This window comes from Pezoporus wallicus, unplaced genomic scaffold (assembly GCF_028554395.1).
Source record: "Pezoporus wallicus isolate ANWC-B61680 ecotype Strahan unplaced genomic scaffold, APGP_CSIRO_Pwel_v1 contig_1181, whole genome shotgun sequence".
NCBI lineage: Eukaryota > Metazoa > Chordata > Aves > Psittaciformes > Psittacidae > Pezoporus > Pezoporus wallicus.
Window position 1 is genome coordinate 4,965,102 of NW_026641428.1, and position 20,888 is coordinate 4,985,989.

At 35.0% G+C, this 20,888-nt stretch overlaps 1 protein-coding gene across 3 annotated transcripts in view; it reads right to left on the reverse strand.

Moving 5' to 3' along the window:
- The window catches only part of SLC25A12 (solute carrier family 25 member 12), a 50,006-nt gene that overhangs the window by 16,975 nt on the left and 12,143 nt on the right, over positions 1-20,888 (reverse strand). For all 3 annotated transcript variants that reach the window (XM_057423888.1, XM_057423889.1, XM_057423890.1), the window contains 7 exons: positions 13,370-13,509; positions 10,604-10,750; positions 9,514-9,652; positions 8,079-8,172; positions 7,397-7,481; positions 2,977-3,061; positions 2,375-2,533 (listed from right to left, as the gene is read on the reverse strand). In XM_057423888.1, coding sequence (XP_057279871.1) covers positions 2,375-2,533; positions 2,977-3,061; positions 7,397-7,481; positions 8,079-8,172; positions 9,514-9,652; positions 10,604-10,750; positions 13,370-13,509 — 849 coding nt within the window. The remainder of the gene's footprint in view (positions 1-2,374; positions 2,534-2,976; positions 3,062-7,396; positions 7,482-8,078; positions 8,173-9,513; positions 9,653-10,603; positions 10,751-13,369; positions 13,510-20,888) is intronic.

Genomic DNA, 20,888 nt, shown 5'->3' on the forward strand with positions numbered 1-20,888 from the left:
GAAAAGGACCTTGTTCTTGAAAAATAGCTACTACCAAAATGAACTTCCATACACTGCACATACACTTTTCTAGGAACTAATAGGTTTAAGAAAAAAATCAGTAGATGGCAGTCTTAACTTCCTAACATACAAGATCATAACAGCATCTTTTATTTTTAAATACATTTTTGCCATAATCCTTTTGGCATATTGATAGGTCATAAACCTTAAAGGGCTTATTTTTCTAAGAAGTGGTCACTTCCTAATGTTATTCCATGGTTACAGAATATCAGGTTTTCAGAAGTGTTTGCCAGTTACCTAACAAAAATCCCCCACTAATTATATCAGAGATAACAGGAATAAAACTGTTATTTTCATACAATGCAGCTTTCCACTACCCTTTAAGTGAAAAGAATAATAACTAAAAATTCATTTTTAAATGTTCAAAATTACCAAAAGTACTCAGCCTGCAGAATTTTTACACTACTTCCTTAAAAGGAAGCTCAGAGCAAAGGTACCTAAATAGAAAGAGCAGCAGTTAATATACGTAGCGTAGTGTTTTCTTCCAACATAATACTTTCTATGTGATTTACAGACTTACTATGCTGAGGAAAGGTAGTTATTAAATACAAAGAAAGGTTGACAATAACAAAAGAAATGCTGCCCTCCCAACCTGAATCTTCGATCTACCATGAAAAGAAAATCCAGCTCTGCAGTGCCTACACTTTAAAAACCCAAAACTACCAGACAAAACACAAGACAATCCCCCCTTCTAGGCAGCTGAACTCATTGGGCACACATATTTGGTGTACCAGAGAACCTGCATCGTTGAGTGAAGGACTTTAGCCAACTCTAAAAATAATTCAGACCATAACACAGACCATATAATTGTATCAGTCCAAGATGTAACATGCTGACCATTAACTGTAGTATTTTCAAAGCAACTTCTTACACTAAACAATCCTAAAGACAATTATTAAACAGACTATTAAATAGTTTAACAAACTGACATGCTCTCAAACAAGCACATTTTTTCTCAAGCGTAAAGCACTGGTTCCAACTCATTAATGGAATCATCCTTGATTTCAAAGTGTTTGAGAAAGGTTAGAAAATAAAAATAACAAATGATCAGGTTTAGAAGCTGCCGTGCAAACGTGGTTGGGGGGAAGAGAAAGAAAACAGTACCATAGAACAGCACTGTAGAAATAGTCTCATAAATGTAACTCATGGAGTATTTGCTGTTGCAAAAGATTTAGCAACAAAAAAGAAAAACAATTCACCAGTAAGACGTTATTTATGGAGATTACAGCCATTTCATCAACATTTTCACTGACATATTCCTCCTCTACTCACTTGCATATCAAAATCCTGCAAGATTACAAAGAATTCTTTAGCCAGAATACACAGACTTTCACATGCAAAAACCTCCCAGATATTGTCCTTAAAGGACATTGTTCAGTGTCTTCATTGACAGAACATGTTGCAAAGCAGAAAAAAAGGCTGTGACCATCACAGAAGTCACTTTCTCCAACTAAAAAACAAACATGTGCCAATTTATAAATACTTTACTGATCCTTATGATAACTGCACACATCATCATTTAGGTGAAATGACAATTAAAAATAGAGAATTCAACTAAATATTGATTTCAGAGGACTAACTAGCATGGACCTTCTATGTAAGTCACTTTACTGATGTGAGAAAAAGCCTTCAGAATCTTCTAAGCTAAAACAAGATATATCTTTCAGTCTAACTGATAAAACTGATTAAAGTTGCTTTGAATTCTTAACCTGTATTTTAGAGGAGGGGTTTTTAATTGTTTTTTTTTTCTTTCTATCACAACTTTTATGAGTTCCACTATTGATATTTAAAGTAAAATAGAGCAACATAATACAACAGCAGGATTCAATTTCTTGTCCACAGGACAAAACAAGTCCTACTACCTGCAAAAATATGAGCCATAAGAACTGGCATCCAGTTGACAGGTACATTACAAAATTACTGTCTTTTGTCTCTTAACAAAAAATATTTGCAGTAAAATGGACCTTTATTCCTCACATGCTAATCTCCCTCTGATATTTATCACCAGCCAAAAGTTACAGTCCTCAATTTGTGAGATAACAATCATGTCCACAACACTCATCTCAGAAATTAGGACTTTAAACAACCTAAGCAGCACAGAGCAAATCAGTAACAAAAATACGTCCAGTTTTTCCAGCAATTCCTTACGATGAACAGTGCTCAAGGGAAGATACATATTGAGTTTTATGAAACAGAAGCAAAATTGTATATGATATCAAGTTTCCTGGTTTTCCCCTAAGAAACTAGGTGCTGAGGTATTAGAAAAGAGGCAGAAAATCCCTGACTTGGTATAATTTATTTTTTATTCACTTACCTCTGTAAAGACCAAAAAAGCCTTCAAAACGCAAAACCTTTTTAAAGCAGTCAAAACTGTTTTTATACATCAACTCTCCTACGACTGAACCAGTGGAGCGCTGATTCTGCATACGAGTTTTCACCAGGTCTATGGGATATACCGCAGTTGCACCAACAGCTGTAAGGAAACATTTAAGTATTGTTTCTGCACTACCATTGTTGGTGTAGTACATTATTTTTATGATGATTTTCTACAATATTTATTTAAATACAAAGAATACATAAGCTGGTAAGATCTCTGATGTTTTGGAAGAAAGAGAGGACAATACTAAAAGTCTAGAAAAAAGTCTCAAGGAGAATGAATTACAGTTACTTAAAACAAGGTGTGTAAAACAATCTGAACTATTAGTAAGGAATTTCATTACTGGTGTAATTTCAGAGGACTGTGGAGAGATACCAGAACAGAAGCATTAAGGAAAGAAAGGGAGTGGCATAACCAGAAGCAGCTCCACCCTACAGTTCTTCACGTTTATAACCAAGAAATGCATCGTAGATGAGACCGAGTATTCTGGCAAGACAGTGTTAAACTAACCTAAACTTGAAAACGGAAATATTACTCACCTCCAGCAACTGAGCCCAAAGTGAACCTGTAAGCTGACTCTGCTACCTGGAGCCAGATAGGCCTGCCAAACTCTCCAAAAGATTGCTGTGTGAGAGGGAACAAAAAAAAAAAAAGGAAAAAGGACATATAAAGCACTTGAAAATCTGCAGGGGAAAACAAAGATGCTTGTGAATGGGCTTTTATAATGGTACAGAAAGAATATGATAAAAATTGGTAGCTTTACGTTATGGAGGAAAAAAATAGTTACTATATAACTTCCATTACGCCTAATAAATGAAGCACTTTTTTCAAATACTCCTTTCAGAAAATATTCTTCCTTATATATTCCTAGTATAACTAAAACAAATATGGTCAAGAAAAAGCAGACAGAAAATCCAATCAACTTTGCTACTTTCCATTCTGTTGCCTTTGAGTTTGTGTGGCATCTATCTCCCCCTTTTGGCTCAAATAAAACTCATTACATCAAAAGGAATTCAGTATTTCACAGACAGCATCTATCAAGATGGGATATATTTTAAGGTTACATATACATTAATACATAGCAAAACCATGACATTTGATGTCTTCAAAACAGTAAAAAGTCAATTATTTCTCAAAGTATTCTCCACAAGTCTTTTTCAGGCAGCTGCTAATTTACAAGCACAATGATGACCTCCCTCACTTCAATCACACACACTATTATAAATGTATAGTGTTCTAATTAAATTTAGGCCTGCACAGAAAATATTTGCAGAGACTCATATTATTAGAGGGTTATTAGAAACAAGGTAACTGATAAGCAAGATGTAAGTGTCCACAAACTTGCACTACAGCGTACAGATCATGGACCAAATTTTCTTCCAAACACAAACAAGAGGACAAGAAAAGAATTTGTTATGCAGTATAACTTGGCTAGGCTATATTACTGGCCAAGATATTAACTGTTAAATTCCATATGAAAGCCCATCTCCCCAGAACAAACCTGTTTTTCTTAAAAGCACCCTGTGCCATTAGCAGATGCACTCCTGACTGCACAGCTGGAATATATACAGACCACAAACTGCTATGGAAGGCTTTGCTCTGATGCACACTATGAACTCTTCACAAAGATTATCACATGTGCATTTCCCAGTTAACTCAGCAAGGCTACTTAACTAAGTTAAGTTCAAGTTACTGAAGCTCTGAAAAGTGAAATATCCACAGAAAGACAGCAGGTACCTCAGTGTAAGCTACTCAGTTTGGACTGGTATTACACTGGATGTGCAAAAACCTGCCTTTATCACATAATGTTACACTGTATGTACAAAATGTAGAACAAAAGCCCATAAGACTAAGATGTGATCTTTACCTGTCATTACCTGCGATCATTACATGTGATAAAAAACATGAATTATATTTTATACAGTTTTTCTACAGAAGAAAAAGATACACCTAACATCATTTGCTTCCACATGACATTTTCCTCTCCCAGCAACATATCTTAACAGAGAAGAACTGGGAAATTCTAGGTAGCATCAAAATGATGAAGTGCACATATGCTTAAATCAAATGTATTGCCTTTACAAGCAATCAGAAACAATAAATCTGATTAATGTCCTCACTATTCTCAAAACACCAAATTTTTCTATCTAAAAAACAAAAGTTCACAATAAAATCAAAATAATCATACACGCACACAAAAAAAATCCTAAAATACAGAGATATTCCTTTTGATTGATGTAAATAAAAGACACACACAATAGTAATACTCCACAAAGGCTTAGAAGTCATTCTTCCTTACACAAAAATTTTCTCCTGCTATAGCACACCTGCTTCTTTTTAGCTGTTTTAAGGTTATTCTTTTCCTAAGCTCCACACAGTACTCATCAAAATTCAATCACAGAATCATTATATTCAGACATTAGTCTTATTGAGTACATCACTGGATGTTAAAAATCAAACTCTGAAGGAAATGTCACTTTTATATTATTAAATAAGTGTTCACAAAGTTTGCAGTTTACTTGTGTGTTCAGATGGGTATGTAAATGAATGTAATTAATGCTATAGCTTTCAAATCATGAATATTTATAAACAGAAAATTACTGTAGCTGTCATCCCCATAGGATATTCAGCTGCTAGGCTTTAAGAAAATCTCACACAATGAAAAAAAATTGACAACAGAGTAAACATGGTTGAAAGCAAGTTAATTTCCATTTCCAGCAAACCTACATAGAATTACTTTATGTAAAAATGTAGATCTTCCTTTAAGAAGGAATTTTAAAATCATACACAAATAATTACAGACTTGGTTTTATTTTTCAGGGACAGCTGGACCTCTCTGAGATGATATTCCCTCTTCCAGGAAGGGATATCTTTCATTTTATTAATACAGTTATATAAGGTAATATAAGGTTCACTTAGGAAAAGGTCTATTAAAAGACTGTTCCTTATAAATAAAAGAAAATTAAATTACTTTGCTTTTTGTTGTCCTCTCTTAACACAGAATGTAGACTAGGATGAAAATATAATGTCTTACTCCAGGAGTGTGAAAAGAGTATATTCTGTTCTATTGATGAGTAAAACTTTTATCAGTGAGCTCATTTTATAACAATGCCAAGTTACAAAGGTAGTTCTGAAGTGTAAAATAAAAAAAGTCAGTATTTTGTCTAGTCATAAAGGTGAATACGAAGACACTGATTAAAACCAAAGTTGGCAGTTAGGAACGTAATTACAAAACTTCATCAAAATTATTTCTCATTAGTCTGGATAAACGTATACACATTTCTGTGTCAATCCATTCTATCATTCTTGTCATCAGGACTCCATAGGAAGACTGTTACCACTAAGTAGGTTTTGAACACTTATTTAATTGGCTTACATGCCTAATAGCTTAAGGACAATAGAGCATAACATTAAGAACAGAGCAGACACTGCATTTCAGACCAATTTGTTTGAAAGAGAACTAAATGATCAAATCCACCTGTAATAACAGTCACCAAAATACACTCAGTCCCATGTACGGAAGACTTGCTATATTCCATATAGGACAATTTTTTAATCATAGCAGTTGAACTTTCAAGATTTTCCTGTCATTAATACATATCCTAGATTTTGTAGTGGATATAACTGCTTAAAAGAACCTCTGCAATATGCCTAGGAATGCATAGGACGTTTTATAGACACAAGCTTTTATTTTCAGATAGACTCTTGGGTCTCCTCATCCACTGGAAAACACAGGATACTCGTGTGGCTAATAAGGCATGGGTGACTTTTGTCACTACACTGCCACTTTACTTCAGGCCACTCTGCAGCAGTACTATCTGTCACTGGCATCAGCAGGATAGTGAATCTGAACTTCACTTTATGGGAAACAGTGTAGCTTGGAACGGTTGACAAAGGTACTGCTGCCAGCTGCATGTCCTCCTGCCCCAACAGCCCAGATGGCTGAGCTACTTGCAAATCAGTTGCTGAATCACTGCAATTCGGGAGCAGCATTTTAACACAACTCATCACCAGTGTCAGATTGCCATAAATGCTGAGCTGCAAGATGTGGCTGTTCAGCAATTGATTCCTAAGGAGCCCAGCTGTCTGTGTACCAAGCAAGGTGTGGACAGCTGGGAGCAGAACCCAGCCCAAACCAGAATAATGCCCCCTTGAGAATCAGGACCCTTGGATGTTTTGATAGGCACTCCATAAACTCTTAACACAGACTGAAAGAGAACTGAAGTAGTTCAGACATTGCAAGAAAGTGAGAACCTTCAGGATGAAAAATTACATTTATCTACCGAGTACGCAAAGATGTATTTAGTCAGAACAATGGGATATGCTCATACAAGATCTTAAGAATCTTCCCTTTGTGTATTACAGGGGGAAAAGGGATGTGGAGACATCCTTGGAGCAAAATGCACTGGTTCAGATGAATATCATTGTATTTTCTTGCAAACCTTACTCCAGAATGTAGAGCTCTGTGGAATTAAAATTTCTCATTAAATTCTAACAGCAAAAATAAACAAAAGATTGCTCATCAGAAACTTTTAAGATCAGATCCTATTTTTTGGTTTGTTTTGCATAATAAACACTTATGTGCAACTGGACTATGTACTTTTTGATTATGCAACCGTGTAATTCACCATGTATATATGCCCTCCTTTCTGAATCTGCTTGTAACTGTTTCAAGGTCAACCAACTCCCCAAGACTTTCTTCTCAGGGCTGCCCCCAGTCCATTCTCCACCCAGCCTATATTTGTGCTTTAGATTACCCTGCCAGACATCAGACCAATCTAATATGACATCTAGTACCTTGTTTAGATGCATACTCAATAGCCTGCCCGATTTCTATCCTAATAGCAATACATACAGCATGTTTCAGAACCTATCGAAAGTGTATTATTATTATTTTTCACATGTAAATATACGTAAACATTCACTTAACTTTAACAATTTTATTCTTTTTCTACCTACCTGCCTCTGGAGTTCTGCCAAGTTGTAAGGTAATGCACCTTCTGCCAGTGGTGCTATTCTCTCTATATCTGCCATAGTTAAGCGCCTTTACAAAGGACAGAGAAAAATAAATTACCGGCAGATAAAACACAAAATCCAGTAATACTGTATTCCTGGCCACATCCCACAGAATACATCTTGAGTTTAAAAAACCCACTTGTCACATCTGAATGCACATCTAAGAAGTCTGCTATACTGCAATAAAAAATGCTTGGAATTAGAAGGGCATTCTCATAGCTTGCAAGTGGAAATAAAGGGAGCCTGGATTATTCCTATAACTAGGAACAAGGGATATACTACACAAATTAACCTATTTCTATCTATTCCTACCTAAGTTTTCACATGTGTTAAAGACCCATGCAAACCATCAACAATACTTAGAGTTGATAATACCAGCGTACTGTAGTCTTTTTGGACTACTGTAATGTATTTTGCTATTTTAAATGTTTACCTATAATATAACAACTAATAATTGTGTTTGATATACACAATTCACTTACAAAACTCACATCAAGGTGAGTTTACATTGAATAAATTACTGATAATGAAATATAATATGATACAAAACTTTGCAAAATTAAGGCGAAAATTAGTAGCTTTCACACAGAAAACAACTGTAAAATGCTAATATTAATTATGTTACCCAGTAACACTGTATAAATCAGCAAGTTGGTAGAGAATATCTACTTCCAGTGGTGTAATTTGTGCGAAGTGGATTGCAGAGTGCGTAAATTCCTCTGGATTCAAAAGAGAAAGAGAAATAAAGTAATTGCATTATTTGTCGAATTTCCTCTTTAAACGCTCACAAATAACTTCAATACCATCAAAACGAAATCTCTCTCCAAGAAGCAAAATCCATTATGCAAAGGGAAAAAAATATCTTTAGGAGAACATTTATCTTGAAACAGGCCTTTGCATCACAGATCAAGTCTGACTCCACAACTGCGATTTAAGGTAAGAATTCAAAGTCAACAAAAAATCCTCTTATTAGCAAGCTTAATAAAACCACACCCACAATTTGTGACACTTGTTTCTAAAGTTCTGTGAAATAGAACAGAATAATGGGCCATTATTCACAGTTTTAAGAGCAACTGACTCATCTATTGCCATCATGTCCAGATTTTTCGCTCTGCTAGCTCCGAATGACCCCAAGTTTAGGTATTCATCTAGCCAAATTATATGACAGGTTCATGACATAATTGGCAAGCTGCAGTAAACAAGTCTGAGCTGTAAAAACATACTTCCTTTTTTTTCCACAACACAAATCCAAGCAAGATGTATTTACGCATCTGCACCAAAAAACATTGCTAGACAATTTGTTAGCACAATTTGGAGGATGAGGACACGCATTTTATGTTTTCCTTTAGGGACAAAGGTATGCAGAGCATATGAACATAACCCAAACAAAGAATGGGGGGGAGGGGATGCTTTTTTGGCATGCTTTTCACCACACACAGACTTGGCTGGTCCCATCCATACAGGTAATAAAATCAGTGATAAAATCTGTCATAAAATGACTACGAAAGCAATCTACTCATGCCTGCAGCAAGACTGAAATATGGCAACTTTTCATATGCACACAGATTACCTATGTCCTAACAGATATAAACTATATATAAAACCGCTCAGGCAAGTAAGCACTAAGAATTCATAAATAATTACAATTTTTCTAAAAAATATTTAATTGTGAATAAAGTAACTAGAGCTAAACCAACATGGGGATTACTGATGATGGATTTTCAAACTTAACCCATTCTATCACATTCCCTTTCTATTTCTAAGCAACCATGAATCCCTTTCCAGAATTTTTCAACGAGTGGTAAAATTCTCAACAACATACTGATTTTAAGTTAATCATTCAAACTAATAAGGCCAACAAGGCCAATTCTTCTCCTCAATGAGCTTGCTAAAAATTATCACTAACCTGTGAGGATGAAAATCACTCTTTAAACACTTTTCATAGTAGCCCTAACCTTGCATACTACTGCAGCTTCCAACTTGCCTTAACTCGTGTGCAATAACAGATTACAAATTGGACAGAACTAAAACACTAATAAAATGTAGGAAACATACTTTACCTTTTGTGACTTCAACATCTTTTCTTGTACCTGCTATATTACTGTAGATTTTCCTAACAATATCCATGTTATTCAAAAGGGCATTAAATGCATTGAAATAGGAGAAGCTGACCTGATGTGAAACGGTTCCACCAGCTACCTTTAAAAATAAGGAAAGAATTAAAGATCTCTTTCCATTCCTGCAATTTTAAGATATTTTTTGATAAAAAACATTAGGGCAGAATTGTTAGACGGGATACTACTTTTTTGGTAAAAACATTAGGAAACAATCAGGAAATAATCATTTAAGTAGATAATTATTCAATGTATCTGATGCATGTACTAAATATGCCACTGTTTTTCTTATATTCTATTTCTAATAGACGAATGTAAATGCTACTTCAGATAAAGGCACTAACTGACTTATTGCATCACATACAGCAGTGACTATTTCCAAGTCCAGAGTTAGTAGATACTATAAATTTTACACAAGATGGTATGTTTTATTAGTTAGACAACACAAGATATATAGGGAAAATAGTAAGATAAAAAGATATTCCTTTGTATTTTTATAACTTTCATTCTTACATACTTTTAATACTATATACTGTTAGTTTATAACTTTTACGTCATTACTTCACCTACAGATCTTGCCAAACTATCTCAGCTGTAACCATTCTACCTCTAGAATCTACACACTGATTTTATGAATTCTGATCTGAAAAAGAATGTAAGAATACATAAAAAGACAAAACTGAAATTAGTCTCCACCTTTTGAGATGTCATATATTCAAATATAAAAATCAGATGCTTTTGTTCCAAATGAATGTTCTTTCTGTGCCAAGTACAGTTTGCCTTGCTTTAGTGAAAAGTCTAGTAGACTAACTCAAACTGCTTCCAACATGTAAACCAGACTGCCAAACTTTTCCACTACTGCAGCAAAGGAATGCTGCCATGTTTCACTCTGTCCACTCTGTTATGATGGGGATAATCTCTAGTACCAAGGAAGTGACAAACAGGTAGGAGAAGACAAAGTGGCGTAGAAGAAGTAACATCTTAAAACATTACAGCTATTAAATGCTGAATTCAAGGCACTTTTATTTACACTTACTGAAACTAAATTTTCTTCCACAAATGGAGTAAGCATATGTGAGCGAAGGGTAACCATGATGTCATTGAAGTCCAACCCAGTTATCATACCACTTTTATTTTTGTCCTTCAATACAAAGGCTTGTCTTGCATGTTCTAACTGCAGCTCCTAGAATGAGCATTCAGAAACAGCAGATTAGAAACAAGCTCTATAACTTAGGTATTCACAAAAATGTCACTTATTTCAGATTCTTATAGCATGCCTCAGTATGTCCATGCATGTAGACCACAGCACAACTGCAGTTTAAACTTAAATGCCAGCTCAAGTAAAATGAGAAGTCTGCATACTGAGTTTAACCACAAATTCATTCCTCTGTCAAGGAAAAGCCCCAGCTCAACTGTAAGGAAATACACACTTTCTCTAAGTGATCTGAGAAATAAACTTCATATATCCATGTCCTGTCTGCTATCTATTCCTTTATTAAATACTTAACTGCTAGGGAAACATCTGATATTGATCTTAAAAGACCTGAAGTGAACTGATCTCCTGCACATCCAAGATGAAATATGACTGGGCTATTATAAACTAACTCATTGAAAAGTACTTGAAAATAAACAGGAGGACAGTGAAAATTATATAATACAGATTTAGAGTGCCCCCAACAGCTACTTCCCATAATGTCATAAATGGCCACTCATTTCAGGCAATTTAAAACTCCTATACAATCTGTAAAAACCCTCATATAAAGCACACTGCAGTAACCTAACCTCAAGATAATAATGATGGTTGTAAATTCAATGTCCAGAAAAAGTTGTTTCCTTCTATTCAAGCAAACATAAAGCACATTCAGCTGCCACTCAGACTTCCAGAAGCAGCAAAAATAATAACCATGTACTGACAGACAATAAGAAGAGGTCTAACTATCCAGCTTATATCACCTTCACAGTAAGTTCTCAACTGCTTAACCTCAAGATCAAGGTTTTCTAGATCAGAGTGCAACAAGCCTGCTATGATCCAAGTCCAAACCCCACAAGATAAATAAGAAACAAGAAACATAACCTAATCTAAAATGAGGGGCAACAATATCCAATTCGTATACATATTGATATTACTACAGCCCGTACTACCCTTCCCTACAGAGGGTTTTTAATATATGAAGACAGTAAAAGGTTACGGTATCCGACATAAGAGTATCTTGGAGCAATAAGCATAAAATCAAAACAGATATTTATCACTTTGTTCTGGGTTAGGTTCCACACAAAAAAGCAATGCGGCTTTTTCTGCCCAGTATTCCAAATTTGTGCTTGGGATCACTTAAAATACATGGTACTAAAGGCAGAACACAGTTTATTCCTTAAAAGTAACACCATGTTATACTGCAGCCTTGAAAGTCTGTGCCAAACTCCAGTATCTCGATTTACAATACAGACTTCAGATCCTATTTAGTTAAGACATGTTTTTCTAGAATCTGCTCTAGATCCAGATACAGGTCAGTACAGGAAAGACATGGACCTGCTGTAGTGAGTCCGGGAGGAGGGCCACAAAAGCTTGGAGGGCTGGAGGACCTCTCCTATGCAAACAGGCTGAGAGAGCTGGGCTTGTTCAGCCTGGAGAAGAGAAGGCTCTGGGAAGATGTTATTGAGACCTTTCAGTCCTGAAACAGCACTTACAGGAAAGATAGGAACAGATTTCTTAGTAGGACAAGAGGTAATGGTTTTAAATGAAAAGAGGGTAGATTTACAGTGAGGGTGGTAAAATACTGGAAAAGGTTGCCCAGAGAGGTTAAGATGCTTCATCCCTGGAAACATTTAAGGTCAGGTTGGACAGGGCTCTGAGCAACCTGATCTTGTTGAAGATGCCCCCTCTCATTGCAAGAGGGTTGCACTAGATGACCTTTAAAGGTCTCTTCCAACCCAAACTGTCCTATGATTCTATGATCTATTTTTACGCTGGACAATAATGACAGATAGTATTAAGGCACATCTATCACTCACTACTTTTAAGACAAAACTATTTTGCAGCAAAGGCTAGCTCTGGAAGTGCATAATCTATTTTTCTTCAGGTCCACTAGACAGAAAACTTAATTTATGGAATTCAGTGCAACTACCAACAATTCTGCAAACTCCTTTCTCATGAATTATAATGTACGTTTCTCCTACTCTCCTTTCTTCCTTTATAACTGATGCCTTCTTTTAACTTCTAGTATAACCTTCAATTCATTTTATATTTTTACTGTAACTTTTTGACTTAGTACAAAGTCTGGTTCTAAATGAAATCCTTTAAAGCCTGGTCCCTAGAGGGTGATTCAGCAACATTTCAGGAAAGAGATACGCCTCCTGCAAAGTTGGCTGCATTTAAGATCAAACTCCCAATCACGCCAGTGAGAGAAAAAAAAAGGGTAAGTATTAGGATAAATACACTAAAAGAAACGTTAAAGAAGCAAAAACATTTATATGGGAGGTTATATGGTTAATAACAACTGGCTATATGTAGGATGCTATCTTTCTCTGGCAGAGGTTAATTTTACTATTAATTTCCCATGACAGAAAAAGCAGACCCTCAATCCAGTTAAACAACAATCAGTAAAACGGTTAATTTCATAAACAGTGTATTTAGTTCCATTCTTTTATAGGATGGTATTCAAGTTAAGGCACAATGAGTACATACTGCTTACAGAACTGGTATGGAGAAATACCAGAATAAGATCCAAATTTATAATGAAATTAGTGTATTATTAGAAATGAAAATGAATTTCAATTCTACTTTGGAAGAAGGTTAATAACTAACCTGAAGAAACTGACTGAATTCTGAATAGTTAAGATGCTTCTTCCTGTTATGTCCAAAATGCAGTCGAATGAACTCACAGTCCCAGTTGAACGGGATTTGAAGATGAATAATAGTTTGTTCAAATATTTCTTTGACATTTGCTTTGGGGGAGGGAAAAACAAGAAGTGAGCTTTGGGGTACAGTAAATCTACAAACATTCCAGGAAGGATACAAATGATGTTTTAAGCAGCTGTTTAGGAAGTGTTTTAGTTTGTTAAGAATAATTGCTAACTGAACCTTTACAGACCTGTGTAAGAACACATTTTCAACACAACGTGATACTTTTTGTATTACTGCATAAAACCTTGGAGTGAGTATTTTATTTAGTTTTAATTAAGAAGCAATTTCCCTCATACATGACAAATAAGAACTATTTTGCATTCTGATACAAAAATCAATAGTGGCTCTCTGCTAGGAGTCAAATTAAGCCCTTTATCAAGAGCACGAATACCTGCATTACAATCTCATGCAATATTTGTCATACTGAGTATGGTTTGATTGAACCTTGATTATTACAATCACACTGTCTGAATATGTCTATTGAAGATAGGTATAAGAAATGACATCTAAAACATATCATTAACTCAGCAGAAAGCACCTTATTAGACGCTTTTGATAAGGTCTTAGCACAAAAATCAAATCCTATAAAACATAATTGGTAGTCTCAGTTATTAAAATGTTTTAAGATAAGTGAAGATAGAGATGTCCTCTTTTTAATGAGGTAAAGAAAAAACCTGTCATTTCAGAATATGAAATTCTTCATATGTATACTGTACAACTGAAATCTCAATGCCAAATGTATTATCTGAATTCTGTCAAAAACCTCATCTGAAAAAAAAAGCATGCATTATTCATACACAGCATCGCCATGCTGCAAAACAAGCCTGCTTTTTGTGCAGACTATCCAACCACATAAATAGTATAACTAGGTATCTATCCATACCACGTGAACACTTTTCAAAATCTACCTCAAAGTACCTGAATTAATTTGGTTTTATCAACCAACCTAGAACCTGCTAATAACTAAATTAAACATCACATTTGATAACTCCATCAAGAGCTATTTACTTGGAGTAAATGTGTTGCTTTCTCTATGCTAAAGGACTATTTGATTCATTCATTCTTTCAATTCTATAGCCATTCTATTAGTTCTAGATTAAACCCTGTCAAATCATTACATAGTTTTACCTATTCAGGGAGGAAAGGAAATGTTCAGAATGAATCCATCTCAGAACAAGGACATTCCAAATAGGATTCTTTAGCTAGAGCATGGTTAGTTTGAGATTACATATTCAAAGGGCAGATTATAGCTAGCGATTTAACTGTAATTTAACCCTTACTTAAAGGTCAAACATAGACTATAGTAAAAAACCTGCAATTTATAGTTTCCACTGCAAGGTATGCTAAAGAAGTTGTTTGGGCAAACAAGAAACTTAAAAAACTACCCTGCTACTTGTAACTGTCTGCATCTATTCACCAGTATTAATATGCAAGGTAAGGGTTAAGAAAGTGAGAGGTAAAGCACCCAATACATAGTACTAAAATATTTTATTTTGCTATACTTCCTTTGAAAGTTTTGCCTGTAGATTTATTCATCACTACTAGAGATCAAGGAACCAGGAGATGCAAATTTAAACTCCCCAATTACCATTGACTCACTGCAGCTTCTGACCAAGCTACCTAGAGCCTTTACATACTACAAACACAAACACAGTGCAGCTCACCACTGAGCTAGGAAAACGGCACTAAATTGTGAAGGCAAAAGGAGACAGGCCTGCTTAATTGTATCTACTGGCTTGGTTATTAAGGTAGAAACAGTGCCAACTAGTGACTACTTACACATCTGTAAAACTGACTCTAATACACACAGTTCTCCTTATGAAAACTGAGCAAAGAACATGCTGAAACAGCCAGAAAATTTAAATTGTACTTTTCAATTGTTTCCAATAATTGCTTCTTTAAACCTTAAAGAAAGGTTGTCTTTTTTCTCATGAGAAAATATTCATACCTGCTCATATAGACAGATACTTTAATGATTTTTAATGAGACTTAAGCCCTCATCTTTTCATAACTCTCATCCAAGCATTTAGGCATATACTACTTTAACAACCAAGAACTGGTTTATTATGCTGTTAATCTTTTTCTTCCTAAAACTATTACAATTAGTCATGAACACATCACACATAAAGATTCTTCAGCACATAATAATAACACTGGGAAATGAATTCATAAATTTATATTTAATAGCTGAGTGTATTGAAACTTGAAAAATTCTAGTAGTGACTTACCACCTTTAATAAATGGTATCCAAATTAGCCTGTTGCTTCTCTAAAATTGAGATGCCTTATCCCTTTTTCTTCCAAGGCCAACTACAATCAGTAATGTATACTGCATGTTTTAGAGTAGTCTGAGTTTAAGGATATGCTGTTGTATCTAATGCTTAATTAATTCCATGTTGGCTTTGTTTATGAAGCATTTGGGGTACAGGAGCAAAAGCATGCACCTGTTGTGAATAACTGACACAGTTAAAACCATTGAAACTCTAAATACAATTTTCCAAAGCCATCCAGGATTCTAAAACATTGCTAGATAAACTCTAAAATTTATTACTTCTACCCAAGAGCAGCAATGCTTTCTTCACAAGAATACCTTCAAGAATACCTTTTTAATCCAATTTTGTTGGCTATTCTCTTATAGTAAAGGAAATAGCCATCTCCACAACAGCTCATGTGATGAGAAGCAGCAAACTGACTGTCACATCTCAGAAATTATACATAATGCGGTTATCACCTGCACTTCCACCACTCAGAATTATGATCAAATATTTTTAATTTATTTTTCTCACAGCAGAAGCAAAGCACTGACAACAAAGAAAACAGGTAACATTCAGATACAGATGCTGGGGATTTTTTGCCTTTTTTTTATCTCCCTCAGTCAAAACCCAGTAATGCTTCCAAATTAAGATAAACTACAAAGTACTTCAAATTTCCAACAGAGCTATTCTGCAGGAGGCAAACAGCAAATTATTTTTAAAGCCTTTCATTTTAGTCTGACATTCTACAGAATGCATTCATTGTCCCTGTCAATACATGTTGCTCATTTACTAATGTCTTTTCCTACTCTTTGCTCACCTTTCTGCAGTGGAATTCTTTCCCACTGAGCTGATAACTTTCTTTCCAGGCTTATAACAATGCATTTTCTTCTCAGATAGGCATACAAGTCAGTAGCCTGATGATATACTCAGCTTACCATCAGCCCCAGGAACAATAAACCTACTACTCTAGTGCACTAGAACACTACCTCCAAGGCGACACACATTCTCTCAAGATTACTTCAGAATTTCCCCACCCAGTCATTTTAAACAAATTATAGACACCTGGAGCAGCTATCTGCAGGCAGCATACCCATCACTGGCTCAACTTCCAAATACTGTTACCTATCAGGCTCAGAAAAAACGATACGAGAACAAAATTTTTAGGAAATAATTTCAAAGAAGGCAGAAGAAGATGTTATGAACACCGTGATGTCTTGCTGAGGGACCATGGTGGGGATGAGCTTGATAGCCCAAGAGAACCTTGAGGTGGCTATTACTTGTTTTGACTAATCAGCTCCCCAAGAAGCAGAGTGAAAACCTCAAGCAATTCAGTGCCACCAACCTGTTAACAGAGTTCACCATTCCCTCTCACCAATGATGGAACATCAGGCATGCTTCTTAGAGACACAGAAATATAAATGTGATAGTTTCAAGTAGTAGCCTAAGTATGCTAACGGTTTGTTGTTTAATAATTTGTGAGGTGTTTTTTTAAATCTCTCTACTCAGTCATTTACACTCCCATTTGTACATATTTCAGTCTTAACATACATAATGCATTTTAATATATCCTATGTTGCTATTTTTCCTTATTTCTGCTAACAGCAAATTTTACATATAGCTACATACACATACAACTAGCAGTTCTCGTTTACAGCACACTTGATCAAAACATGGTGTTTTTCTTATATCCTCAGGTCTATAGCCATATAGTTATGACGGTTTTTCTGCTTACATGTTAAAAGGTTTCCAGCATTTACAGTTGCAAATAATATTTTATAAAACAGACCTCTTAAGATTAAATAAAAATCCTAGCATTTTCAATCCAATTGCTCTTTCAGAAATGGTGGAAGTGAGTATTAGGAGTGATCTGTGTTTCCTGAAAAATAATACTCAACAGCAAAGAACTGTAACAACATATGTTCAACTCCTTTCTCTTGTTCTCACTCACCTTCTTCCAGTGTTCTCAAACTCTATGTCCTGATTAAGGGAAATCTGAACTTTTTCTCCTAGATTAAAATTTGTTGAAGAAAATAGATGGACAAGATTTCAGTACTGCTGTATTCTCAATTTCTGAAATTATTACACTGATGTTTATTATTTCAGTTCACCAATATCATAGTAATTTTCACATTAGTTGCATTATCAGGCATTCAATTCCCTTACTCCCCCCAGTACGTTTAAAGAAGAGATCATTATGCTCTGCAAAATATTTTTAATGAGATTTTGAGCTGCAGGATGTTTTTAAAAACCTTATGTTCAGTTTCATAAATATTTTCCCATTATGTCCAAAATTATATAAAAAAAACTGAATACAGAAGACTCCTGAACATGAAGGCAGTAAAATTGGTTTCTAAGCCTCATTATTTTAGCTTTATCTTTCTAACCATACCAGCATGGGTATTTAACTAAAAAAGTGTCTCTTAAATTCCCCAGTTTATCAGAGAATGGCTTTCTTTCTGGTGACTCTACAAAGATGAACAGCTGGAAAAAGCCTTGAAATTGTACATTCCAATTAAAAGTGATACAGTCCAGATCACTGCATGGCTTGCCAAAGGGATAAATTACAAAGAATCCTTTTACTTCCAGTTAGACACTCTGTTTTTGAGAGAAGTTTCAGTGACAGTCACACACACTTCACCTTCAACCACAATAAGGACTACCTGCTTCCACATTGAAGCACATGAAATAGCTTGAGCGCATTTAATATTTGCGTTTGCTTTAACCTGACTTCAAATCAAAAGACCTACAACAATAGCAATAAAAAGGAGTCTTCTTAGTACCATAGCACTAATTTTATCAATGGTTTTTAAATATCTCATTCATGCTAGGTAATTTAGTCAGTTACATCCAATGATCAAAAAAGAAAACTGGTTGTCAGTCTTCTCTGGCTACACACAGCAACCCAGCAATAAAGACAATTCATGAAAAATGAAACAAACAAATAAATCAAACAAACAAACAACAAAAAACCCACCACTTTTCTTTATCAGCTTTAGCGTTTAAGTATTTTATGGTTAAAGAATATTGTAAGGGCTCATCAGCAATATATTTCCCATAAAATATTCACCTAGGAATAATTTATGAAGTAGTACAAGCATTTGATCAGGAAAACAAATAATTTTTTCCTATTTCTCCATGACTTAACAGTCATTTAAACTACACTGTCACTTTTATCAGTGGGTTATTAAAAATAGTCATTTTATTACTTTTTATTCACCAAGCTGGTATCAAGTCTAGTGCAGCTGAAACATGAGTGCTGAGCATGCTGTACAGTTTACTCATACAAAGTAGTTCCAATTTCATGTTTTTGCAATGGATCTACTGCATGAATATCACAGCATACTGTCTGCACATTTATGGTAGTCATTCATACAGGATTTTGGGATGTCCAAAACTCCCGGAAAAATGTCCCAAAGCAGTGTGAAAGTAGGTGATGTTAAAGTGACAGAAGGCTTCCTGTTTCGACAATTCCAATTAACATATTATATGGCACAGACACTGATTAGCATAGCATAGCTGACAAGTATTTCTACTAAATATTTTTTAAAGAATCATAAACTTTTTGTCTTCTTCCATTTTTCAACTCAGAAGTTCTTTATAATACAATTTAGTACTCATTGGAGAGTTAGAAGCTAAACTTTTGAAGAGACAAATGGCAGTCTGAGGTTCAAGAGGACTGCAAGAACATAAACTGCTCAAGTATGGTCTGAGTCCATGTCAGTAAATAAATCCTAAAAAGGAGATGTGAATCCAACTGAGCATCTTGCTTTCAAAAACAGAGACAGTTCTAAAAATCAACAAATACACTTAACTTTCACTGGATAACTGAAAATCTTAGTAGACCAGGATATCTTTCTAAAATGCCGCACAGTCACACCCAAATGGTTTTGAGACATTATCTCACATCCAGCAAGGCCAGTGTTGGGTTCAAGTTACTGGCCTAACAGACCCAAGCTGATTCTGTGTTCCATTCTCCAGCACTTCCCCGCCCCTGCTCCAGATGCACAGTGCAGAAAAACCTCAGTAAAACCATGTCACTTCTGCCAAGACTTACTGGCTTGAGTTAGCTTTGGAACCAATGCAATCACATTCACATAGCATTGTATCTGAGCTAGAACATCTTGACTCATGTTTGCTCTCATAACCAACATAGTTTATCTGCAGACTGGATACATTGCATATTCATAAAAGAGAGATGACTTGTCTGACAGAAATTCTTATACCAATTGGCTAAACTGATTTCAGTGTATTTCTAATCATTTATTAAAACTTTTAAGACCTAGTTTTATATATTCTCGTTTTTACATGAAACTAAACTCTGTGCTTCTCTGTTGATGTGGTATGAAAATGAAATTTCGAGTGCAGGACTCACAAAACAGCCTCTGTAGGCAACAAGACCAAATTAGCAATTCATTGCAGAGTTACCAAATTCTGAACGTGCTATATATTAGCATTCACATTTTTCCCACATGCATTAATTTCTATGATATGCCTATGACGTAAAAATAAGTAGGCCATGATACAAACAATAACAAAAAAGCAGCACTAAACATGAGAACTGTAGCACAAAAGTAAGTACCACTGATATATTATAACATACTAGTAAATAAAATAATAATTGCAATATAATCTTGTAAACTCAGGAAACCAATAGTGAAGTTTCTCTCAGAGTTTCCTACTCAAGACTTATCAGCCTTATTAAAAAAAACAAAAATCAGTGATGAAGATATTGGAAACATTATGGAATTTTCTGGTTTACAATTTCTCTTGTTTGTGTTGTACTTTTAGCCTTTAATATAATGATGTGCTCGTAAAAAATAATAATCCTCAGTCTGATTGAGGAATCGCAACACAATCTGAAATTACTTTTTGTTAATTTACAGAACCAGCTATTTCAAGTCCTTCCATGAGAGCTACAAAGTGTATATCATCGTTTTGTGACACTATTAAATATACCATCATTAATGTGGTCATAATGATTGTAATAGTTTGTCTACTTCCTAATGACTGCATTTACTGTCTTCAACTTTACTTAAGTTCTGAGTTTCTTTTCAAGATGAGGTATATTCAAATTGCTCAGTATTTGATCCTTCAGTTAATGATGCAATTTAACAAACATCAGAAGTCAAGCAATTTGGTTCTATAAAAAGACCCTTGCTTCCTTTA